Genomic DNA, 27,310 nt, shown 5'->3' with positions numbered 1-27,310 from the left:
GTTTTCAGTTTAACATTCTGATCAGACTGTATGAAGCCCACTGCCACTTCACGGCAAACCTTGTAGTGGGTCCTACCGCCCTAACGGAGCGGAGCCGTGCGGCGCCCAACACCACAGCAGCAATGCACCAGCAGAGCAGACGGCCTGTTGCCCCACAGCACCCATGATGCAAGACTGAGTCCCCATGACTCCAGACCGCACCGCCCCACCAGCACAAAGCCACAGCAACAATGCCGCCACACAGCACCAACACCAAAATGAAAGGAGCACTGAAAATCACCTTCCTCCAGCTCTTCAGTGGGAGCTAAAATGGGCAACACCCCTACTGTATATAAATTTTTGCCTAGCGGCTTTAGATCAACGTATGATTTTGGGATGTGCGATTCATGCTCTTTTTTTTTTTGTACAAAGCATGTTCTTGTCTCTTTCTTGGACCAGCACTCCTCCCATTTGGCACAGGTGATTTTAATTAGCAGGAGACTGCAAAGTAAGGGGTCTAGCCCATTTTGGCTCTCACTGAAGAGCTGGAAGAAGGTGAGTTTCAATGCTCCTTTCATTTTGGTGTTGGTGCTGTGTGGCGGCCATTGTTGCTGTGGCTTTGTGCTGGTGGGGCGGCGCAGTCTGGAGTCATGGGGGCTCAGTCTCGCAGCATGGGTGCTGTGGGGCAACAGGCCGTCCGCCCTGCTGGTGCATGGCTGCTGTGGCGGTGGTCGCCGCATGGCTCTGCTCCGTTAGGGCGGTAGGACCCACTACAAGGTTTGCCGTGAAGTGGCAGTGGGCTTCATACAGTCTGATCAGAATGTTAAACTGAAAACCTCATGTTCAGTATATAAATTTTTGCCTAGCGGCTTTAGATCAACGTATGATTTTGGGATGTGCGGTTCATGCTCTTTTTTTTCTTTTTGTACAAAGTCCATTTGAATGCTCCATCAGGGGCAGTACATCTGAATCACTTTTTTAAGCGATTAAGACTGAAGACACTGTGGGAACCATCAAACCATTTCTGGTTGCTGCAATGTCGGCATCCCTCCATGCTGCTTTTCCATCCTCTTGACAAAGATGCCAACACACTCACCACCATGACTGCCCAGCTACATTCTCTGTTCTGGGTCTCGCAATGCTTCCTGTGTGCCAGGCCCTACACAAGCCATGAATGTCTCCTGGCAGTGTGCTTAGGGTGCGTGCATGCAATGGCTGGGAGGCACTTAGTACTTAAAGCACCTTCACCTGTTGGAAGGTGTCTGAGCAACATTAGTATTTAGTTAGTCTGCAAGCTAAGTCCATTGTCAGGTCCCTGTTCCCGTTACCCAGAACTTAGACTAGTTCTGACTTCCTGAACCTGCCTGGTCTGAACCAGTACTTACAACTGCTACCATCCTGTCTGAACCTGTACCTATACCCTGAGTCCATCCTGCCTGATCCTGCCATACTTTTCTCCCTCAACCCTTAGCCAGTCCTATGGTCCTGAATCAGCTACGTCTGGACCAGCTCCAATATCTGTTCTGGCTGTGATCCTGTTCCTGTTTTATAGGCTACTTCGAGTCTCGACCTTCGTTCCTGTCCCCTAGGGGTCAGCTGCTGCGGTGCCAGGGTCTGTCCTGGAGTGGTATCTGTGGCTCAAGTCTAACCACACCATCATGGTCTCTAGTGAAGAACCAGATGGTCACTTAGTTATGCCCTTCCAGGCTCTCCCTGGTGCACACCCATCAGCGTGACAAATGTAGTGTGTGCTTCGTCTGAATGTGACAATTTACAGTACACCAAACCAGATAGATGAAGCTTAACATGGTTTTCTAGTGTTAAGGTACCTTCACACATAACGATATTGTTAACGATATCGTTGCTATTTGTGACGTAGCAACGATATCGTTAATGAAATCGTTATATGTGACAGCGACCAACGATCAGGCCCCTGCTGGGAGATCGTTGGTCGCTGAATAAAGTCCAGAACTTTATTTCGTCGCTGGACTCCCTGCTGACATCGCTGGATCGGCGTGTGTGACACCGATCCAGCGATGTCTTCACTGGTAACCAGGGTAAACATCGGGTAACTAAGCGCAGGGCCGCGCTTAGTAACCCGATGTTTACCCTGGTTACCATGCTAAAAGTAAAAAAAAACAAACACTACATACTTACCTACCGCTGCCTGTCCTCCAGCGCTGTGCTCTGCACTCCTCCTGTACTGGCTGTGAGCCGGAAAGCAGAGCGGTGACGTCACCGCTCTGCTTTCCGGCTCCCAGACAGTACAAGAGGAGAGCAGAGAAGCAGAGCGCAGCGCTGGAGGACAGACGGCTGTAGGTAAGTATCTAGTGTTTTTTTTTTTTTACTTTTAGCATGGTAACCAGGGTAAACATCGGGTTACTAAGCGCGGCCCTGCGCTTAGTTACCCGATGTTTACCCTGGTTACCGGCATCGTTGGTCGCTGGAGAGCTGTCTGTGCGACAGCTCTCCAGCGACCAAACAGCGACGCTGCAGCGATCCGGATCGTTGTCGGTATCGCTGCAGCGTCGCTAAATGTGAAGGGGCCTTTAACATATTTAGTGGTTGTCATATGTTTTCATGCCACCAGTGTTGCTCTTTGTCCTTTGGTGGATGGGATGAATACATGTCTTAACTCCACATAGATTCAAGTCTGATCTAATTACAACTCAGGTGACACTGCGCAACAATCAATTTCAGGTACTCACCTGAGAAGGTCAACAAAGATTACTAAAATTTAGAAAGGCTTCTTTAATGTAGTAACGGAGAAGAATGGAAGGGAATTAACTCTCCAGGGCTATTAGAGAAGAGAAGATCTAGATGTGTCATATGGAATTCACATCAAAATACGCCCCTATTTCCCTGTCTGCTGCACAGACTTAGCAAGAAATAAGAGGTGACAAGCTAAACTGATCAGGTTACATGATACTTTCATACAAATTAGATATAGGATTAGCCAATGTGCACAAACAACGTAGACTCATAAAAAGCAAGAATGCGGCAACGGACATTGAGATACATTATTGTGTACACATTGTAAATTAGTGGAAATTCTTAACGTGGAGACATTTTACTTGTATTTAAAAAATAAATACGGTAAATAAAAGTTTACAACTGAAATGAAAAATTAGATTTTTTTAAGATCAAAATTTCCTCTTTTTTTAATTGTAATCCCTGGAAATTAAAATGTTGTCAAGTATAGAATAGAGTGTTTTCACCTGCTTCTTACAACAATTGTATGGTATGTAGTGTTGAGCATTCCGATACCGCAAGTATCGGGTATCGGCCGATACTTGCGGTATCGGAATTCCGATACCGAGATCCGATACTTTTGTGGTATCGGGTATCGGTATCGGATACATAGAGATGTGTAAAATAAAGAATTAAAATTAAAAATATTGATATATTTACCTCTCCGGCGGCCCCTGGACTCAGCGCGGGTAACCGGCAGGCTTCGTTGTTCAAAATCAGCGCTTTTAGGACCTGAGAATCACGTCCCAGCTTCTGATTGGTCGCGGGCCGCCCATGTGACCGCCAAACGACCAATCACAAGCCGCTACGTCTTTGAAAGCCATTAACGCGCTCATTTTTAAAAATGAGCGCGTTAATAGCTTGCGGTGACGTCGCGGCTTGTGATTGGTCGCGTGGCCGCGACCAATCACAAGCCGCTACGTCTTTGAAAGCCATTAACGCGCTCATTTTTAAAAATGAGCGCGTTAATAGCTTGCGGTGACGTCGCGGCTTGTGATTGGTCGCGTGGCCGCGACCAATCACAAGCCGCTACGTCTTTGAAAGCCATTAACGCGCTCATTTTTAAAAATGAGCGCGTTAATAGCTTGCGGTGACGTCGCGGCTTGTGATTGGTCGCGTGGCGGTCACATGGGCGGCCCGCGACCAATCAGAAGCCGGGACGTGATTCTCAGGTCCTAAAAGCGCTGATTTTGAACAACGAAGCCTGCCGGTTACACGCGCTGAGTTCAGGGGCCGCCGGAGAGGTAAATATATCAATATTTTTTATTTTAATTCTTTATTTTACACATCCCTATGGATCCCAGGGCCTGAAGGAGAGTTTCCTCTCCTTCAGACCCTGGGAACCATGAGAATACCTTCCGATACTTGATGTCCCATTGACTTGTATTGGTATCGGATATCGGTATCGGCGATATCCGATATTTTTCGGGTATCGGCCGATACTATCCGATACCGATACTTTCAAGTATCGGACGGTATCGCTCAACACTAATGGTATGTAATTTATAGAATTTTTTTTTTTCATAGAAATTACTTACAAATTGAAATTGATATTTACGTGAAAAGTAATTAAGGCACCCTCTGGAATCCTGCCTATTGTCTTAATTGAAGTGCATATTTGGAGTCTTAAGGTATCAGAGCCGCATTAGTGCTTTATGGCTATTTCTAATTCAAAGAAGAAAAAAATATGGCTTATAAAGTATAGTAACATGTCCTCTGACTCCAAACATCCTCAAAGGGATCATGACATTTATAAAATACTTAGAGCTTGAGATCAAATATTCGCTTTCCCATTTCATGGTATTATGCTGAAAACTCTATGGAACCATGGCCGTCAGAGATGACCTCCAGAGACAAATTTCTCCTTCACCAGCCATTACTGGTATTTGGGACGCTACTACTCTTGTGCCACTGGCAGGGCCGGACTGGGACTAAAATTCAGCCCTGGCATTTGAAGTTACACAGGCCCACTCGTCACATGGTGACTGTATAATATCTTTGTACACTTGTAGGCAGGGCCGGTTTTAGGCAAAGTGGGGCCCTAGACAAAGTTTAAAATGAGGCCCCAAAGCTAACATATTGCACATCACACAAAAGCATTTCGGCTGTATTTACATGCGTGAGTTTGACCGACAATACTGAAGTTGTTCAAAGCTTGTTTCCCGGCCTCTTTCCACCAGCTGAGGAATAATGATGGGACAGAACGATCACTAATAGATCACTAGCAGATCACCACACAGTATCATGTTATCAGCAGCATATCTACAGTTTACATCGGCGATGTGCTGCTGGGAAGAATGATTTTTGTTCCAGCAAATATGCAGCATTTTACTTGTTTAGTTAAATTCACCCCATAGTCCCCCATATATTATAATGTGCACCACAGTCCTCCATATAGTATAATACACTCCCTATAGTCCTCCATATATTAAAATACACTGCTCAGTCCTCTATATAGCATAATATACTCCTCATGTATAATAATATAATATACTCCACATGCATAAGTTGCCTCACACAAAACTTGCACATATTCAAAACGCACCACATAAAACTCACCACGCGCAAAACTCGCGATGCGCAAAATTTGCTGCACACAATTTGCTACACTAACCTGTCACATGCAACTCAACACACAAAAAGTCGCTACATGCATGTCGCCACACGCAACTCAACACACGCAACTTAACACATGAAACTCGCCCTAAAACACACACAAGTCTGGTATAATCCTTCAAAAATAAAAATCTGATTAATAAGCAGACAAACTATAAGAGCAACAAATGTACCATATAGAAAATACGGCAGCTGTCAGTCACATGACCTGTCTATTATGTGTATGTGTGAGCTAATATATACTGCCGGGGGGAGGGCTTCCTGTTGGCTGGGGATTTATCAGGCTGCCAATTTAGCTTACAAATACTGAGGTAAAAATACTGACCAAATAACACGTGACCGAGGTCTAATACAGGAGATGACATACAGATATATACTATATACAGGTGAGATGACACACAGGTATATACTATATACAGGGGAGATGACACACAGGTATATACTATATACATGAGGAGATGACACACAGGTATATACTATATACAGGAGGAGATGACACACAGGTATATAATATATACAGGAGGAGATGACACACTGGTATATACTATATTCAAGGGAGATTGTTGTGAATTCTGCTTTTGGGCTCCCTCCGGTGGCTGTAGGTGGTAATGCAGTTGTCCCTGGCCTGCAGTTCTGGACAGGTGTATCTGCTGATTGCAAATCTGACTGGGGTATTTAGGTTTGCAGGACTCATTAGTCCTTGCCAGTTGTCAATGTTTCTTGTGAAGTGTTGGATCACTTTCTGGCTTCTCCTGCTTAGCTGCCAATTCAGCAAAAGATAAGTGTCTGTTTCTTTTTCTGTGGCACACATGCAGTGTGCTTGTATTCTGTGCTATTCATTTGTTTTTCTCTTGTCCAGCTTAGGCTACTTTCACACTAGCGTCGGAATCTCCCCGTCGCAATGCGTCGGGGAGAGATTTCGACGCTAGCGTTTAACGCATTGCACAACGGAGGCAGCGGATGCATTTCTCCGGTGCATCCGCTGCCCCATTGTAAGGTGCGGGGAGGTGGGGACGGAGTTCCGGCCGCGCATGCGCGGTCAGAAAAAGCGGTCCGTCAGGAGCAAAAAACGTTACATGTAGCGTTTCTTGCTCCCGACGGTCCGCAGAAGCACAACGCATCCGTCGCACGACGGATGCGACGTGTGGCAATCCGTCGCAATGCATCATCAATACAAGTCTATGGGGAAAAAACGCATCCTGCAAGCACTTTTGCAGGATGCGTTTTTTTCTGCACAACGACGCATTGCGGTGGATTGCAGTTAACGCTAGTGTGAAAGTAGCCTAAGACTGTGTCAGTGTTTTCTCAGTCTTGTTGGATTCTCTGGAGTTGCAGATATACACTCCACATCTTTAGTTAGATGGTGGAGTTTTTGTATTTTCTGCTGTGGATTTTTTTGGAAGGATTTTTAATACTGACTGCTTAGTATCCTGTCCTATTCTTTCCTATTTAGCTAGTGTGGCCTCATTTGCTAAATCCTGTTTCCTGCCTGCGTGTGTCTTTTCCTCTACTACTCACAGTCATTATTTGTGGGGGGCTGCCTATTCTTTGGGGTTCTGCTCTGAGGCAAGATAGTATTCCTCCACGGCTACTTCTAGTTGCGGTGTTAAGATCAGGGTTTGCGGTCTGTATAGTTACCACCTACTCCAGGGAAAGTTTTCATGCTGCTCCAAGGTCACCGGATCATAACAGTACAACTGGCCAATAATGAGTTAAATGCATCTCAGAAGAAGGGAAGAAAGGTCTTGAGCCATTTTTTTTTCTTCAGCCTATTTTGTCTTCTCCTCCCTCTTTATCTCTGGGTGGCTGAAGAGCCTTGTGCTAGCATGAATGTTCAGGAATTAGCTTCTCGTGTAGACCAGCGTGCTGCTAGGGTACAGGGTATTTCTGATTTTATTGTTCAAACTCATGTTTTAGAAACGAAGATTCCTACTCCTGATTTGTTTTTTGGTGACAAGTCCAAATTTCTGAGTTTTAAAAACAACTGTAAACTGTTTTTTGCTTTGAGACCTCGATCCTCCGGTGATTCCATTCAGCAGGTTAAAATCGTCATCTCCCTGCTGCGTGGCGACCCGCAGGATTGGGCATTTTCCCTGGAATCTGGAAATCCGGCTTTGTTTGATGTAGACTCCTTTTTTCAGGCTTTGGGATTGTTATATGATGAACCTAATTCTGTGGATCAAGCTGAGAAGACCTTGTTGGCCCTGTCTCAGGGCCAAGAGGCGGTAAAATTGTATTGTCAGAAATTCAGAAAATGGTCGGTGTTGACTAAATGGAATAATGATGCTTTGGCTGCAATTTTCAGAAAGGGTCTTTCTGAATCCGTTAAAGATGTTATGGTGGGGTTTCCCACGCCTTCCGGTCTGAGTGATTCTATGTCTCTGGCCATTCAGATTGACCGGCGCTTGCGGGAGCGCAGAACTGTGCGCGCTGTGGCGTTATCCTCAGAGCAAATTCCTGAGCTAATGCAGTGTGATAGGATTCTGTCTAGAACGGAACGACAAGGTTTCAGACGTCAGAATAGGTTGTATTATTATTGTGGCGACGCTTCTCATGTCATTTTTGTCTGCCCTAAGCAAACAAAGAGGATCACCAGTTCAATTACCATCAGTACTGTACAACCTAAATTTTTGTTATCTGTGTCCCTGATCTGCTCATTGTCATCATTTTCTGTCATGGCGTTTGTGGATTCAGGCGCCGCCTTGAACTTAATGGACTTTGAGTTTGCCAAACGTTGTGGTTTTCCCTTGCAGCCTTTGCAGAACCCTATTCCTTTAAGGGGCATTGATGCTATACCCTTGGCTAAAAATAAGCCCCAGTTTTGGACACAGGTGACCATGCGCATGGCGCCAGCCCATCAGGAAGATTGTCGATTTCTGGTGTTGCATAATTTGCATGATGCTATCGTGCTGGGTTTTCCGTGGTTGCAGGTACATAATCCTGTATTGGATTGGAAGTCCATGTCTGTGACTAGTTGGGGTTGTCAGGGGGTTCATAATGATGTTCCTTTGATGTCAATCTCCTCTTCTTCCTCTTCTGAAATTCCAGAGTTTTTGTCTGATTTTCAGGATGTATTCGATGAGCCCAAGTCCAGTTTCCTTCCACCGCACAGGGACTGCGATTGTGCTATTGACTTAATTCCAGGCTGTAAGTTTCCTAAGGGTCGACTTTTCAACCTGTCTGTGCCTGAACATACCGCCATGCGAAGCTATATTAAGGAGTCTTTGGAGAAAGGGCATATTCGACCATCTTCTTCACCGTTGGGAGCGGGGTTCTTTTTTGTTGCAAAAAAAGATGGTTCCTTGAGACCCTGTATTGATTATCGCCTCTTGAATAAGATCACGGTCAAGTTTAAATACCCTTTACCTTTGCTTTCCGATTTATTTGCTAGGATTAAGGGAGCTAGTTGGTTTACGAAGATTGACCTTCGGGGGGCATATAATCTTGTTCGTATTAAGCAGGGTGATGAATGGAAAACTGCGTTTAACACGCCCGAAGGCCATTTTGAATACCTTGTGATGCCATTCGGACTCTCTAATGCTTCATCTGTTTTTCAGTCATTCATGCATGATATCTTCCGGACTTATCTTGATAAATTCTTGATTGTATATTTGGACGATATTTTGATTTTTTCCGATGATTGGGAGTCTCATGTGCAGCAGGTCAGGATGGTATTTCAGATCCTTCGTGACAATGCTTTGTTTGTGAAAGGGTCTAAGTGTCTCTTTGGGGTGCAGAAGATTTCTTTTTTGGGCTTCATTTTTTCTCCCTCGTCTATAGAGATGGATCCGGTTAAGGTTCAGGCCATTCATGATTGGATTCAGCCCACATCCGTGAAGAGTCTTCAGAAATTTTTGAGTTTTGCTAATTTTTATCGCCGTTTCATTGCTAATTTTTCCAGCATGGTTAAACCCTTGACCGATTTGACGAAGAAAGGCGCTGATGTGGCGAATTGGTCCTCTGCGGCTGTCTCTGCCTTTCAGGAGCTTAAACGTCGATTTAATTCTGCTCCGGTGTTGCGCCAACCGGATGTTTCTCTTCCATTTCAAGTTGAGGTTGACGCTTCTGAGATTGGGGCAGGGGCCGTTTTGTCTCAGAGGGATCCTGTTGGTTCCTTAATGAAACCGTGTGCCTTCTTTTCCCGTAAGTTTTCGCCTGCTGAACGCAATTATGATGTCGGCAATCGGGAGTTGTTGGCTATGAAGTGGGCGTTTGAGGAGTGGTGACATTGGCTTGAGGGAGCTAAGCACCGTATTGTGGTCTTGACCGATCATAAGAATCTGATTTACCTCGAGTCTGCCAAACGGCTGAATCCTAGACAAGCTCGATGAGCCTTGTTTTTTTCCCGTTTTGATTTTGTGGTCTCGTACCTTCCGGGTTCTAAGAATATTAAGGCTGATGCCCTCTCTAGGAGCTTTTTGCCTGATTCTCCTGAGGTCTTAGAGCCGATCGGTATTCTGAAAGAGGGGGTGGTCCTCTCTGCCATTTCCCCTGATTTACGACGGGTTCTTCAGGAGTTTCAGGCTGACAAACCTGACCGCTGTCCTGTGGGGAAACTGTTTGTTCCTGACAGATGGACTAGTAGAGTGATTTCTGAGGTTCACTGTTCTGTGTTGGCTGGTCATCATGGCATTTTTGGTACCAGAGACTTGGTTGGTAGGTCCTTTTGGTGGCCTTCTTTGTCGCGTGATGTGCGTTCTTTTGTGCAGTCCTGTGGGACTTGTGCGCGGGCCAAGCCTTGTTGTTCCCGTGCTAGTGGGTTGCTTTTGCCATTGCCAGTCCCTGAGAGGCCCTGGACGCATATTTCGATGGATTTTATTTCTGATCTTCCGGTCTCCCAGAGGATGTCTGTTATCTGGGTTGTTTGTGACCGGTTCTCTGAGATGGTTCATTTGGTGCCTTTGCCTAAATTGCCTTCCTCTTCTGATTTGGTTCTGTTGTTTTTTCAGCATGTGGTTCATTTGCATGGTATTCCGGAAAATATTGTGTCCGACAGAGGTTCCCAGTTTGTTTTGAGGTTTTGGCGGGCCTTTTGTGCTAAGCTGGGCATTGATTTGTCTTTTTCTTCTGCATTTCATCCTCAGACAAATGGCCAGACCGAGCGAACTAATCAGACTTTGGAGACTTATTTGAGATGCTTTGTGTCTGCTGATCAGGATGATTGGGTGGCCTTCTTGCCATTGGCCGAGTTTGCCCTTAATAATCGGGCTAGTTCGGCTACTTTGGTTTCGCCTTTCTTTTGTAATTTTGGTTTTCATCCTCGTTTTTCTTCTGGGCAGGTTGAGCCTTCTGACTGTCCTGGTGTGGATTCTGTGGTTGACAGGTTGCAGCAGATTTGGGTTCATGTGGTGGACAATTTGTTGTTGTCTCAGGAGGAGGCTCAACGTTTTGCTAACCGTCGTCGGTGTGTTGGTTCCCGGCTTCGGGTTGGGGATCTGTTCTGGTTGTCTTCCCGTCATGTTCCTATGAAGGTTTCTACCCCTAAGTTTAAGCCTCGGTTTATTGGTCCTTATAAGATTTCTGAGATTATTAATCCGGTGTCTTTTCGATTGGCGCTTCCAGCCTCTTTTGCTATCCATAATGTCTTCCATAGATCTTGCGGAAATATGTGGAGCCCGTTGTTCCCTCTGTTGATCCTCCGGCCCCTGTGTTGGTTGATGGGGAGTTGGAATATGTTGTTGAGAAGATTTTGGATTCCCGTTTTTCGAGGCGGAAGCTTCAGTACCTTGTCAAATGGAAAGGTTATGGCCAGGAGGATAATTCTTGGGTTTTTGCCTCTGATGTCCATGCAGCTGATTTGGTTCGTGCTTTTCATCTGGCTCATCCTGATCGGCCTGGGGGCTCTGGTGAGGGTTCCGTGACCCCTCCTCAAGGGGGGGTACGGTTGTGAATTCTGCTTTTGGGCTCCCTCCGGTGGCTGTAGGTGGTAATGCAGTTGTCCCTGGCCTGCAGTTCTGGACAGGTGTGTCTGCTGATGGCAAATCTGACTGGGGTATTTAGGTTTGCAGGACTCATTAGTCCTTGCCAGTTGTCAATGTTTCTTGTGAAGTGTTGGATCACTTTCTGGCTTCTCCTGCTTAGCTGCCAATTCAGCAAAAGATAAGTGTCTGTTTCTTTTTCTGTGGCACACATGCAGTGTGCTTGTATTCTGTGCTATTCATTTGTTTTTCTCTTGTCCAGCTTAGACTGTGTCAGTGTTTTCTCAGTCTTGTTGGATTCTCTGGAGTTGCAGATATACACTCCACATCTTTAGTTAGATGGTGGAGTTTTTGTATTTTCTGCTGTGGATTTTTTTGGAAGGATTTTTAATACTGACCGCTTAGTATCCTGTCCTATTCTTTCCTATTTAGCTAGTGTGGCCTCATTTGCTAAATCCTGCCTGCGTGTGTCTTTTCCTCTACTACTCACAGTCATTATTTGTGGGGGGCTGCCTATTCTTTGGGGTTCTGCTCTGAGGCAAGATAGTATTCCTATTTCCATCTATAGGGGAATTTGTTATGACCTGGTGGTCAGGATAATAATGAACCTGGTGGTTAAGAGCACACGGAATGACCTGATAGTTACTGATAATAAAGGACGAGCTCTGGGACGTGGGAACTCTGCTGACCGCAATCCCTAAACCTATCACACACACTAGAAATAGCCGTGGATTGCGCCTAACGCTCCCTATGCAACTCGGCACAGCCTAAGAAACTAGCTAGCCCTGAAGATAGAAAAATAAAGCCTACCTCGCCTCAGAGAAATTCCCCAAAGGAAAAGGCAGCCCCCCCACATATAATGACTGTGAGTAAAGATGAAAATACAAACACAGAGATGAAATAGATTTAGCAAAATGAGGCCCGACTTACTGAACAGACCGAGGATAGGAAAGGTTACTTTGCGGTCAGCACAAAAACCTAGAAAAAGACCACGCAGAGGGCGCAAAAAGACCCTCCGCACCGACTCACGGTGCGGAGGCGCTCCCTCTGCGTCCCAGAGCTTCCAGCAAGCAAGACAACAAATTAAATAGCAAGCTGGACAGAAAAATAGCAAACCAAAGAAATACAAGCTGGAACTTAGCTTCTGATGGGAAGACAGGTCACAAGAACGATCCAGGAGTGAACTAGACCAATACTGGAACATTGACAGGTGGCATGGAGCAAAGATCTAAGTGGAGTTAAATAGAGCAGCAGCTAATGAATTAACCTCGTCACCTGTGAAACTCAGAAACACCCACCAGAGGAAGTCCATGGACAGAACCAGCCGAAGTACCATTCATGACCACAGGAGGGAGCCCGACAACAGAATTCACAACAGTACCCCCCCTTGAGGAGGGGTCACCGAACCCTCACCAGAGCCCCCAGGCCGACCAGGATGAGCCAAATGAAAGGCACGAACCAGATCAGCAGCATGAACATCAGAGGCAAAAACCCAGGAATTATCTTCCTGACCATAACCCTTCCACTTGACCAGGTACTGGAGTTTCCGTCTCGAAACACGAGAATCCAAAATCTTCTCCACCACATACTCCAACTCCCCCTCAACTAACAACGCAACGCCGGGCTCTTCAGCTAGTTTATGGAGTTTACTTGTGCAGAAAGTTGAACAAAATTATTTATCAGCCAAAAACACTTTAATAAATAGTACACTGAAATGCATTAAGCATGGCAAATCATTTTTACATTTTATTTACCAAATTAATTGCAAGACAATGTTTCGGTGCTAGTTACCAGAAAAATGCCATTATGAAACTTTACAATTTATTTCATACAGCAGGATGCGTCTACTCTGCTAATCACAAATTGCGATTCCCACTGTGGGTTTGATAATAGCGTTATACAGTATATGTGTCCTTACTATCTAAAGACCAAAAATCCATTTTCATTTGGGTATAGAACATTCAACTTTTCATCATAAGATAACATAAAGCAATGGTTCAATAAATACAATTGGAACAATTGTTCCCTGTATCCCCCTGTATCTCTCCAAATGGTGACATACAGTGGGGCAAAAAAGTATTTAGTCAGTCAGCAATAGTGCAAGTTCCACCACTTAAAAAGATGAGAGGCGTCTGTAATTTACATCATAGGTAGACCTCAACTATGGGAGACAAACTGAGAAAAAAAAATCCAGAAAATCACATTGTCTGTTTTTTTAACATTTTATTTGCTTATTATGGTGGAAAATAAGTATTTGGTCAGAAACAAACAATCAAGATTTCTGGCTCTCACAGACCTGTAACTTCTTCTTTAAGAGTCTCCTCTTTCCTCCACTCATTACCTGTAGTAATGGCACCTGTTTAAACTTGTTATCAGTATAAAAAGACACCTGTGCACACCCTCAAACAGTCTGACTCCAAACTCCACTATGGTGAAGACCAAAGAGCTGTCAAAGGACACCAGAAACAAAATTGTAGCCCTGCACCAGGCTGGGAAGACTGAATCTGCAATAGCCAACCAGCTTGGAGTGAAGAAATCAACAGTGGGAGCAATAATTAGAAAATGGAAGACATACAAGACCACTGATAATCTCCCTCGATCTGGGGCTCCACGCAAAATCCCACCCCGTGGGGTCAGAATGATCACAAGAACGGTGAGCAAAAATCCCAGAACCACGCGGGGGGACCTAGTGAATGAACTGCAGAGAGCTGGGACCAATGTAACAAGGCCTACCATAAGTAACACACTACGCCACCATGGACTCAGATCCTGCAGTGCCAGACGTGTCCCACTGCTTAAGCCAGTACATGTCCGGGCCCGTCTGAAGTTTGCTAGACAGCATTTGGATGATCCAGAGGAGTTTTGGGAGAATGTCCTATGGTCTGATGAAACCAAACTGGAACTGTTTGGTAGAAACACAACTTGTCGTGTTTGGAGGAAAAAGAATACTGAGTTGCATCCATCAAACACCATACCTACTATAAAGCATGGTGGTGGAAACATCATGCTTTGGGGCTGTTTCTCTGCAAAGGGGCCAGGACGACTGATCCGGGTACATGAAAGAATGAATGGGGCCATGTATCGTGAGATTTTGAGTGCAAACCTCCTTCCATCAGCAAGGGCATTGAAGATGAAACGTGGCTGGGTCTTTCAACATGACAATGATCCAAAGCACACCGCCAGGGCAACGAAGGAGTGGCTTCGTAAGAAGCATTTCAAGGTCCTGGAGTGGCCTAGCCAGTCTCCAGATCTCAACCCTATAGAAAACCTTTGGAGGGAGTTGAAAGTCCGTGTTGCCAAGCGAAAAGCCAAAAACATCACTGCTCTAGAGGAGATCTGCATGGAGGAATGGGCCAACATACCAACAACAGTGTGTGGCAACCTTGTGAAGACTTACAGAAAACGTTTGACCTCTGTCATTGCCAACAAAGGATATATTACAAAGTATTGAGATGAAATTTTGTTTCTGACCAAATACTTATTTTCCACCATAATATGCAAATAAAATGTTAAAAAAACAGACAATGTGATTTTCTGGATTTTTTTTTCTCAGTTTGTCTCCCATAGTTGAGGTCTACCTATGATGTAAATTACAGACGCCTCTCATCTTTTTAAGTGGTGGAACTTGCACTATTGCTGACTGACTAAATACTTTTTTGCCCCACTGTATAGGTAAATGTGTACACACGTGGTCAAAATTGTTGGTGCCCCTCGTTTAATGACAGGAAAACCCACAATGGTCACAGAAATACCGTAACTTGAATCTGACAAAAGTAATAATAAACAAAAAAATCTATGAAAATGAACAAATGAAAGTCAGACATTGCTTTTCAACTATGCTTCCACAGAATAAAAAAATAAATAAATAAAACTCATGATATAGGCCTGGACAGAAATGATGATACCCTTAACTTAATATTTTGTTGCACAACCTTTGGAGGCAATCACTGCAATCAAATGATTCCTGTAACTGTCAATGAGACTTCTGCACCTCTCGACAGGTATTTTGGCCGACTCCTCAAGAGCAAACTGCTCTAGTTGTCTCATTATTAAAGGTTGCTTTTTCCAGACAGCATATTTCAGCTCTTTCCAAAGATGCTCAACAGGATTTAGGTCAGGGCTCATAGAAGGCCACTTCAGAATAGTCCAATGTTTTCCTCTTAGCCATTCTTGGGTGTTTTTAGCTGTGTGTTTTGGGTCATTATCCTGTTGCAAGACCCATGACCTGTGACTGAGACCAAACTTTCAGACACTGGGCAGCACATTTCTCTCTAGAATCCCTTGATAGTCTTGAGATTTCATTGTACCCTGCACAGATTCTAGACACCCTGTGCCAGATGCAGCAAAGCAGCCCCAGAACATAACAGAGCCTCCTCCATGTTTTACAGTAGGGACAGTGTTCTTTTCTTGATGTGCTTCATTTTTCCGTCTGTGAACATAGAACTGATGTGACTTGCCAAAAAGTTCCATTTTTGTCTCATCTGTCCATAGGACATTCTCCCAGAAGCTTTGTCTTTGTGGCTTGTCAATATGTAGTTTGGCAAATTCCAGTATGGCTTTTTTATGATTGTTTTTCAACAATGGTGTTCTCCTTGGTCGTCTCCCATGAAGTCCACTTTAGCTCATACAGCAACAGATGGTGCGATCTGACACTGATGTTCCTTGAACTTGAAGTTCACCTTTAATCAGTTTAGAAGTTTTTCTGGGCTCTTTTGTTAACATTCGTATAACCCAGGGGTGTCAAACTGCATTTCTCGAGGGCTGCAAACAGGTCATGTTTTCAGGATTTCCTTGTACTGCACAGGTGATAATTTAATCACCTACACAAATAATGAGTTGGTGATTAAATTATCGCCTGTGCAGTACAAGGAAATCCTGAAAACATGACCTGTTTGCAGCCCTCGAGGAATGCCGTTTGATACCCCTGGTATAATCTGTCTCTTTGATTTGTCATCAATTTTCCTCCTGCGGCCACGTCCACGGAGGTTGGCTACAGTCTCATGGATCTTACATTTCTAAATAATATGTGCAACTGTAGTCACAGGAACATCAAGCTGCTTGGAGATGGCTTATAACTTTTACCTTTATCATGTTTGCCTATAATTTTCTTTCTAATCTCCTGAGACAACTCTTTGCTTTGCTTCCTCTGGTCCATGTTGAGTGTGATACACCATGTCACCAAACAACACAGTGAGTATCTGTAGCCCTATATTCAGGCTCACTCACTGATTTCAAGATTGTAGACAACTGTGATGCTAGTTAGTGGACACACCTTGATTTAATATGTCCCTTTTGTCACATTATTTTCAGGGGTACCATCATTTCTGTCCAGGCCTATTTCATGAGTTTTATTTTTTTTTTAAATTGTGTGAAAGCATGGTTGAAAAGCAATGTCTGACTTTCATTTGTTCATTTTCATAGATCTTTTATAAATTATTACTTTTTTCAGATTTAAGTTATTTTTGTTACCATTGTGGGTTTTTCTGTCATTAAAAGAGGGGTACAAACAATTTTGACCACGTGTCTATAGTGACAGAATACATTATAGTACAAAAAAAAAAGATAATTAACCCACTGGGTGTGTGTCATCGGTTGACACCACACCTCTTATCCACAAACCCCAACTAATATCAACAAGTTGAAATTTTCAATTTCGGCTATCTACAGCCTGATTCTAGTACTAAGGGCCACACACATTAGACTTACATAAGGAGAACCTGCCGAAATCGAAATGTCCGTCCGACAGTCTAAGGTGTATGGGTGCCCCAACTGACTGATAGTTGGTGGTGCTGTCGATCGCGAATGTCTGATTTCAGATTGCCGATCGCATTTTTCTTCTGGAGAGAAGTCACTGACGTGTCAGTCAGTGTTTTGAGAGCCCTGGAGCGTTCAGCCGAATGAGTGTTCCTGGATATGGGAGAAACGGCTGAGATGGCTGTCAGCCAAAAGATTGACCAAAACATCATTCGGCCAACAGCCATATAATGTGTATGGTCAGCCTTACATAGCAGACTTTTCCTTCAACCAGTTCCCCAAAAATGATGCAACTTCTGTTCTGCAGAGTACGGCGCTTATTGTGCTCCATTACCAAAATGCAACAACGGTCTCTGGGAAATGCATATAACTAGAGGTAAATTCAATCTATAGATAGACTGTAAGGAATAGGTTCAAATTAAATATTTTTGTCTAAAGTCCCCTTTTTGTGTAGACCTAAGGAGACCATTGTCTTTATTTTTTAAGTGGACCTGAATTGCAGGAGAAAGTGATAGCATTCCTCTTTCCCCATCAACTGTGTGATCCATGCTCCTATACAGTGACTTGCGAAAGTATTCCTCCCCCTTGGCTTTTTACTTATTTTAGTACAGTACAACCTATGTTTAAATATATCCAAACTAAAAACATAACTGCAGCCAGTTACTTCAAACAAGCTGATGGGAAAAATCCATTCATATTTGTAGCTACAAGAAAGTGGAAAATACTGATGACTACATAGCTACAAATATGGAAGAAATAGATCGAATCAATACAACATTTAAAGAACAAAATTCGGACACAATGAAGGTGCAAATACAAAATACATCTTATGTCAATTTTCAATCATTTATATATATTTATTATTTTAATTATATTAGAAATTAGCCTTTTCTGTTCTTTCTTTTATAGTTTAAAGAGAAGAAATGTAATAAAATGAGGTTTCACAATACAAAAAACTAAAACTGTATATAAAAAAAAAAATGTGTTTGAAAGAACAAGGATCAAGGTGACCAGTTATAGCTTATACTTTTTTTTTCTATATTTTCTCATGGAAATCTGTAGTGTTCAGAGTGCAAGAATCAATTTGACTCTCTTAATGGTAAGATCAAGAGCCATCTATTTCAATGGTTTGGAAAGCACTAAAATAACTCAAAATGGCAAATCACCCCAAAGAATACCAAGCTTAGTCCCCTGATTATTGTACCAGCTGAAGTCGAAAAGTCATTAAATTATTTTAGGCCAAGATGCAGGAAAACGGTGCTAAAATTACCTGGTGAAATTGCTGCACCCCTTCCAAGTGTTGTAAGGTCAATTTAAACATTACGGCTTGAGATACATCCCTGATAGAAATTCTTACCTCTGACTGAATGGAAAAATGGCTCATTTCATTTAACCTAGGGAAGCTTGGCAGAAAGATGCAGACATTTCAACACCATAGACTATAATAATGGATTTCAATCCCGTGTCTCTTGGGTGTGATCATTCCGTCTAGTGAATAATAAACTTTGAACACTGCTTTATATGCAGCTGGCTGGAAAGTCACTTTTGAAACAAAAGTAAGGATGGGAACGTGTAAAGCTTCTATTCTTCTTGTTAGTTTTAACAGAGATGTGTGTTACCGGCCAACGACAAACAGTCATGGTATAGATGAATTAACATTAGGGGACAAATGCAATATATTATGTTCACCAATCTTGCCTTGCTGTGTATATTTTGTAGTTTATAACCAGAACAGGGGCCTTGTAATGAAAATAAAAGGTGTAGAAGCACATACCCGTCACATCTAGTTCCCTGATACATTTCAATTTTCATAGGCAGCTCGGCTTATTATACATCCATTAAAATTCTCATCTTAATCAGTGGTGACATCAAGTTCGGACCTGCCAGAATAACACCACAGTACTTTTTTCTACAGATTGACAGCAGAAATATACATTTGATAATGTAATCTTGATTAGATTACATCTTCAAAGATGTGCAAGTGCTGCAACTCCACCGTGTATCATAAAGGAGATGGTGCCATTGCTCATTCTAAGTTAACAGATGGCAGTCAGTGCAAGAGCAGACACTTCTCCACTGACAATGTTTGCTAAGAGTAAAAGAGTAAAGGTACCGTCACACATAACGATATCGTTAATGATATCGTTGCTTTTTGTGACGTAGCAACGATATTGTTAAGGAAATCGTTATGTGTGACAGCGACCAACGATCAGGCCCCTGCTGGGAGATCGTTGGTCGCTGAGGAAAGTCCAGAACTTTATTTCGTCGCTGGACTTCCCGCTGACATCGCTGGATCGGCGTGTGTGACACCGATCCAGCGATGTCTTAACTGGTAACCAGGGTAAACATCGGGTTACTAAGCGCAGGGCCGCGCTTAGTAACCCAATGTTTACCCTGATTATCAGCGTAAACGTTAAAAAAACAAACACTACATACTTACCTTCAGCTGTCTGTCCCCGGTGCTCTGCTTCTCTGCACTCCTCCTGCATCCTGTGTCAGCGCCAGCCAGCCGGAAAGCACAGCGGTGACGTCACCGCTCTGCTTTCCGGCTGACCGGCGCTGACAGTGCAGAGGAAAGCACAACGCCGGGGGACAGACAACGAAAGGTAAGTATGTAGTGTTTGTTTTTTTAACGTTTACGCTGGTAACCAGGGTAAACATCGGGTTACTAAGCGCGGCCCTGTGCTTAGTAACCCGATGTTTACCCTGGTTACCGGGGACCTCGGGATCGTTGGTCGCTGGAGAGCTGTCTGTGTGACAGCTCTCCAGCGACCAAACAGCGACGCTGCAGCGATCGACATCGTTGTCGGTATCGCTGCAGCGTCGCTTAGTGTGACGGTACCTTAAGAACACTTTTTAAGTCTTTCTAAATGGAGCTGTGACCAGTATCTTGTCCTACACGAGGGACACCATAGACCTTTGAAACTAACTAGAATGCACTAGAATGCAAAATTAACATTCTATGATCTATGAGAGGCTGAGCCAGAATCCTCTGTAACTAGCACACATGTAAAATAATTATATTCATTTACTAGAAGTAATAATAGACTGTGTTTTGTTATATTCAAGGAGATTCAATTATATGCAGAAAATCTATTTTGCATCTGTTGAAATGTAATCTGGATAGAAACTCAGGGGTACTGCTATGGGGAATCCCTGTACCCCATCATATGCAACTGTTTTTCCAATCCGGTGGAAGAAGAAAATTATTTTTGCACTCTAAAGTCATCGAGTTACACAGAAAGAATCAATGTTGTCAGGGCAATTCTGAGTTAGTAGAAGAGGTCGTCTCATTTGATCCTCATCTTACGGCCAGCGGGGTGGGCAGCTACAAAGAATGTCTCTCCATAGAATACCTGCCTTATCCTCTCTTACATACACTGGCAAGTGTAATGAACTTACCACACCCAAACAATCAGAGATCAATATGCTCTACATAAACCAGAGTCAGTACCAGTTATAACTGTGATTTTACTTAACATGGTCTTGATGTGAACTATTGTGACTTATAACTACCCACTTTGATTATCTTCCTGCTGACTACTTAGATATCCCCTAAATCGCACACTCGGACTTATTACATCTCTATTGATAAATCTAACTTTGAACGGCTACTCTATTTCCATTTGCTAGATAGCACAAACACTTTAAATTCTTTGAATGCCTAGTAATTGTACCTCTTATCTTCCATATTTGACTTGGTCTATCTTCCATTGATACGGAGGCATTTAAGTCCCAGCCCTTAAGGCCCCGTCACACATAGCGACGCTGCAGCGATACCGACAATGATCCGGATCGCTGCAGCGTCGCTGTTTGATCGCTGGAGAGCTGTCACACAGACAGCTCTCCAGCGACCAACGATCCCGAGGTCCCCGGTAACCAGGGTAAACATCGGGTAACTAAGCGCAGGGCCGCGCTTAGTAACCCGATGTTTACCCTGGTTACCATCGTTAAAGTAAAAAAAAACAAACGCTACATACTTACCTATCGCTGTCTGTCCCCGGCGCTCTGCTTCTCTGGTCTGGCTGTGAGCACAGCGGCCGGAAAGCAGAGCGGTGACGTCACCGCTCTGCTTTCCGGCTGCCCGGCGCTCACAGCCAGACCAGAGAAGCAGAGCGCCGGGGACAGACAGCGGTAGGTAAGTATGTAGCGTTTGTTTTTTTTTACTTTAACGATGGTAACCAGGGTAAACATCGGGTTACTAAGCGCGGCCCTGCGCTTAGTTACCCGATGTTTACCCTGGTTACCAGCGAAGACATCGCTGAATCGGCGTCACACATGCCGATTCAGCGATGTCAGCGGGACCTCAACGATCAAAAAATGGCCCAGGCCATTCCGACACGACCAGCGATCTCACAGCATGGGCCTGATCGCTGGTACGTGTCACACATAGCGAGATCGCTACTGAGATTGCTGTTGCGTCACAAAACTTGTGACTCAGCAGCGATCTCGCTAGCGATCTCGCTATGTGTGACGGGGCCTTTACAGATTGCAATAGACACATACCAAAGTAGTGGAAAAAGCGAGACTGTGGATAAAAACTGTCACCTACCGTAGTTATTTTTTTGGATCAGCTTATTGAAAACTACTACATTTTTAATCAAGCAATCTTATATCACTTGATGTAGAAACGTACACAGACCAATATATGCTATAATACACTTAATGAGTTTACGACCCGTATTTATTAAGAGCATTAAATTATTCAATATAAAACACTTACGTCTTTTGTGTTACAATGTAACCATACTTGTCACTGTTGGAAGACTTCACTTGCAATTCTACTTCATGTCCTATTTTCTTCGGTTCTTCTTCGAAAGATCTGTCATCCTGGGCATAGCTTTCCTGTACCCAGTGCTGAAGCTCTATCTCCTCCTTGGAATCAGTGTCATCTTCAGCTGACTTCTTCTGAGCTGTCAGCTCTCTAGTGTATGTCTCACTTTTTACATTCTCATTGCCAACTTTCTTTTCATCATCATCGTCATCATCATCTGAGGTATATTGAAAATCACCAAACCTTTTAAATCCTTTGTCAAAAGGTTCCGCCATGAACTCGTGTGATATGGAGTTAACAGTGAAATCCGGAAGATCCTCTTTATCATTTATTTCTTTGTCCTACAAGCACAGTATGCATAATTACAATTTGTTAAAAGTGCTTAAAATGACACAAGTAAAGAAAAGAACACCGTCTAATACTTTTTATGTGAATTTTACCTGCAAGATCAGTATTATAACAACAGTAAACAATATACTGAATGGCCACTTTATTAGAGACATCCATCTCGTTGCACATTCAACCTCCTTTGACCTTCAGACTTTCAGAAATTCGTAATGACATGGATAACAGTAGGTGATGAAATTGTTCTGCAGGAATATTGCATCTTGCCGTTACCACTAATTGGATGAAGATACTGACATGCTTTAAACAGTTCTTCCCAGTGATACCCTAGGAATTATGCTCTTAAAACTGTGAGGGCCAGGTAAGCACGGATAACTCGCTGACATGGTTCTGGAACCAATTCATGACTAGTCGACCCTGGTGGAATGGTATATTGTCCTGGTGACAGTGTTCTTTCATAATACGCGACCTCCGGTCCTCCCAAGACCTCCTTCTCTACTCCCCTCTCATCTCTTCTTCCCATAACCGCATCCAAGACTTCTCCCGTGCTTCCCCCATACTCTGGAACTCTCTACCCCAACACATCAGACTTGCGCCTACCATAGAAACCTTCAAAAAGAACCTGAAGACTCATCTCTTCCGACAAGCCTACAGCCTGCAGTGATCCTCAACCTACTGAACAGCCGCACAGCCAGCTCTTCCCTCTCCTAGTGTATCCTCACCCACCCCCTGCAGACTGTGAGCCCTCGCGGGCAGGGTCCTCCCTCCTTATGTACTCGTGTGCCTTGTTATCTGCTCATGTTTAATGTATTTGTCTATATTTGCCCCGTATTCACATGTAAAGCGCCATGGAATAAATGGCGCTATAAAAATGTATAATAATAATAATAATAATAAGGTAAACAGCTGTCACAAAGTGATAAACTTAGCTAAAATGCTTAGATAAGTTCATTCACAGTTATCGGAAAACCCAGGTGGTGCTAAGAAATCATTTCCCTGACCATTACTCATTTGGTTTTATGCTGCACTCTAAGTACATATGCCTAACTACAATGTAGATAAACTTCAATTGTGAAAGGGCAGGTGTGTCTAATAATGTGACCATACAGAGAATATGGAAACAATACATCTAGAGAGCAATCGGTCATTTTTGATAGGCTGCTATACAAAGAAAAGTAAGCTGTAACATCTCTGCCGGTTTCTGCTTCCACTGCTACATGGCAGCACAGCGTGTACTCTGCTGTGGAGTCGGAGTTAAGGCATGAGAGTCGGATTTAGTGTCCATTTTGGTGGTGTCGGAGTTGGAGTCGGTAGAAAAAAGACAGACTCCTAATATATATAATAAATTGGGTACAGTAGTTCAATGCAGGATGTGCTGAACATTTTGTTTCATAAGAATTTGGGAAAGCTATGAAATGTCTTATAAACATCTGTTCTATTTCTTAACTAAGGATCTAGGTTTTTAGCTGAGATAAATCTGTGCTGCCATTTATGTACATGCTCAGTAGTAAAGATCCTCCTCTACAGATCAGAGGCACTGAGAAGGAATGCCTGCATTCATCTCTGAACTGCTAAAGCGGAAAGCGGACAGGAAAACAGGTAAGTAAATAGCTTGATTATTGTATCCTAATGGTGGTGAAAAGCCTGATGCTACCATTTTACTATAGTAAATTTATCTCTTACAAACATGAACCATGTATGAGGGAGTCGGAGTTGGGAGTCGGAGTCAGGGAAATTGAAGAGTTGGAGTGGGAGGTTTGGCTTACCGACTCCACAGCCTTGGTTGCGGGTGATGCTTGATTTTATTCCTTGGACTTGTAGCTCTGGCTAGTCCAGAAGCTACAAGGTTCATCTTGTTGATTTGGTTTCTTTCTGCTGTCAGAACTGGGTAGGCCTGTTCTGTATAAACCCTTGAGAGCCATCTCCCACTGCCAGTCAATAGTTCTGCTATCCTGGTTCAGACGTCTGTGTTGTGATCCTGTGTTTTGTCCTGATTATCCTGATTATTCTTATTCTTTAATGTTGGCTTGATAGTTGACTACCCTCTTGTTTTATGATTCTGTTCCTGATGTAACCTCTTAGCTTTGACTTTGCTTGGTGACCATTCCTACGTCATACTCGCACTTCTGGATGGCAGCCCTACCATGTTAGCAATCCACTAGATCCTGCTATAAAGCCAGATCCTTGTATAAGGGTTAAAGTGTATCAGAGTTGCTCTGGAATCTGCCAGACAGAGTGGCTTGTGCCAAGTCTGTTTAAGGTAGCCTTTTTGAGCTGTTGGACAGCACAGTGTGCCTCTTGTAATCATTTTTCCCAAGCACTACATTTGTCAACCATATTTCTACACAAAATATATATCAACATTTAAGCAAAACTCATGTTCTGCTACATGACTATTATTTATCATTACAAATATTCAGATCCTCATTAAATTTCTTTAAGGAATTACTATTTTGGACAGCCCTTTTATAGTTAAACAAAATTGTAAGTACTGAGTATAACCACATTGACTTTTACCATCAATACAAGGCAAAAACATGTTTGTACACTAAGGGGCAGAATTCTGGGGTATAACGCCTTGAAGGGAATGAGTCATTTGAAAATAACTTAGTGTTTACATGAGATATTTATGTAAAATTTTGTACTTTTTTGGATTTTTTTTTTACATGTCACAACCTTCATTAAAAAAAGAAATATTGCAATCTTCTTACTGGCCCTAAAGGCTAATTTAGACTCTAACGTCCTATTGTTTCAGGAAACAACACATGTAGACAGAGGAGCCAACCTGGAGCTATGCTACTGATACTGTATCACCGTGCACAAACATACAGTTACACTTTGCGGGCGAGCAAGGAGACTCAATCTCCCTGCACTGCCACCTGGCCGCTATGCTGCCCATGAGCTCCCTGCACTGTCACCTGGCCGCTATGTGGCCCTTGCCCATCATTGCGAGTTCAACTGTTTTGGCTTTATGTCGATACAGTTGAAAGCAATGTTGAGACACGTCACACTCTCTCATCATTCCCCCTACGTGTCTGACGTCAATGACGAAGTCACTGACATGAGGCGCGATGAAGCCAGTACATGACGCCTGCTGTGCTGAGATGAATGGGCACTCCGAGCAGCAGGAGAAACGAGGAGGAGAGGTGGGTATTGTATTTTTTTTTATGGGGAGTGCATTATATTGTATGGAGGACTATGGGGAGTACATTATACTATATAGAGGCCTAGGGGGGTTCATGTACTATATAGAGGCTTATGGGGAGTGAATTATACTATATGGAGGCTTATGAGGGATGCATTATACTATATGAAGGCCCTTTGGGGAGTGCATTATATTATATGGAGGCCTATAGACATTGCTTTATACTATATAGAGGCCTATGGGGAGTGTATCATAATAATAATAATTTATATATAATAATAATTTTATTTATATAGCGCCAACATATTCCGCAGCGCTTATAGTATAAATAGTCCTATAGGGAATGCATTATACTATATACAGGTCTATTGGGAATATATTATACTATATGTAGGACTATATAGAGGCCTATGAGGAATACAGCATACTATATGGAGGCCTATGGGGTGCATTATACTATATGGAGGCTATTTAGGGGGCCATCATACAGTGTGGGGATTACAATAAAGGGGCCATCATACAGTGTGGTAGATAATATGGGGTCTGTTAGGACTGGCGGAACGCACCAAATAATGATAATAGAGAATATGAGGTGCGTTGGCAGTCCGGGGTCCACCGTGCAGAGATGACACCTGCTGCTGAGTAATGGCAGATGGACGCATGCTCACACGTGGGTTTAGACCTCACCCAGGGTGAATGGAAGCAAACTCTGTTGCTTCACAGAGTCGTCAATATACGCTGCGCCGTTAGCAGACACAGGGTGCAGCTAAAAGACAATAGTGGGATCCCTATGAATCACCTCCACTAAACTGGTGATTGGACTCGCTCTGACCCTCGGTAGCTTTTGAGCCCACGCCTGATGACGCCCTGAGTCAGATGCTGAGTCCAAGCGAGAATTCCCACCCTACACTGACAGGCTGTCAAAAAAGCGCACTGATTGCGCATGGTGCCGTATAAGCGGGCACTGCAAAAGGCACTGTAACGAGTGCTAGGTGTGCAGGTAGCACTGTCGTGCGCTAGATAGCATCCACCATTCGCGAGCAGTCAACGACATTAGGAAGGGGAATGATTAAGGAGCGATAGTCATACATCCACACACATACGTTATCAAGTTTACACTAGCGCATGGCCGAGCGGCCATGCAAACCTTTTATAGCAGTAGTGCTACGGGACCCTCCTGATGGTCCTATAGGAGCTGCAACAGGACCTGAGCATGTGATCCCCGACTTCCAATGGGAGGTCTTTCCGTGGGCATGCTCAGTACGGGAAAAGCAGAACTTAGTCCCAGAAAGGCCTGCTCGCTGCTGATCAGTGCTGGCTACAAAGGTAGAGCCTAGAAGGGCAGTAGTAACCAGTCATCCAGTATCAGCCAGAGCCAGACGCTGAGACCGACGTCTCCACTGAGCAGGCTCCACTACTGGCTACAAAGGCAGAGCCTGGAAAGGCAGCAGCAACCAGTCGCATGGTATCAGCTTGAGCCAGATGCTTGGACCGACGTCTCCGCTGAGCAGGTTCCACTGCGGCTGGAGAAGAATGGGAGACCACAATGGACATGGTTCGAGATTGCCCCTGTGTGGAGGCGGGAACTTGACACCTAACAGAGTCTTTATACAGTGTGGGGTCATCATACAGTGTTAGAGCCATCAAACAGTTTGGGGACTACTAAGGGGTCAGTATACTTTGTGGGGACATGATACTGTGTATAGGGGAGCATCATACTGTGTAGAGGAGCTGTAGATGGGGAGACTAGGAATATTATTAAATGTTAAGTGGGCACATATTGTTATATAGGCACTCTGGTTATTGTGATTGTCAAAGGGTTACAAAGAGGGCATTTTAACTTTCTAGGGAGCAAAATGTGGGCTCTGTTTTCTAGGGCACTTGCACAGGCTACTAATATATTCTAGAGGTTTGTTTTACCATCTAGAGTGCACAAAGTACCACACAGTAAGTGCAGTGGCAGGGACACATATGGCAGCAGCATCTCAGTATTGGGGTATTAACAGGATAAGGAGATTCTGCAGATTG

General features: G+C 43.7%; 1 protein-coding gene across 1 annotated transcript in view; it reads right to left on the bottom strand.

The window, feature by feature from the left end:
* PTPRN2 (protein tyrosine phosphatase receptor type N2) overlaps nt 1-27,310 on the bottom strand; it is a 1,178,570-nt gene that overhangs the window by 773,149 nt on the left and 378,111 nt on the right. Inside the window, exon 9 of the mRNA XM_069729718.1 lies at nt 21,742-22,133. Within this exon, the coding sequence (XP_069585819.1) occupies nt 21,742-22,133 (392 nt within the window). The remainder of the gene's footprint in view (nt 1-21,741; nt 22,134-27,310) is intronic.

Source organism: Ranitomeya imitator, chromosome 6 (genome assembly GCF_032444005.1).
Source record: "Ranitomeya imitator isolate aRanImi1 chromosome 6, aRanImi1.pri, whole genome shotgun sequence".
NCBI classification, from domain to species: Eukaryota; Metazoa; Chordata; class Amphibia; order Anura; family Dendrobatidae; genus Ranitomeya; species Ranitomeya imitator.
This window is presented reverse-complemented; position numbering and strand designations above follow the sequence as displayed.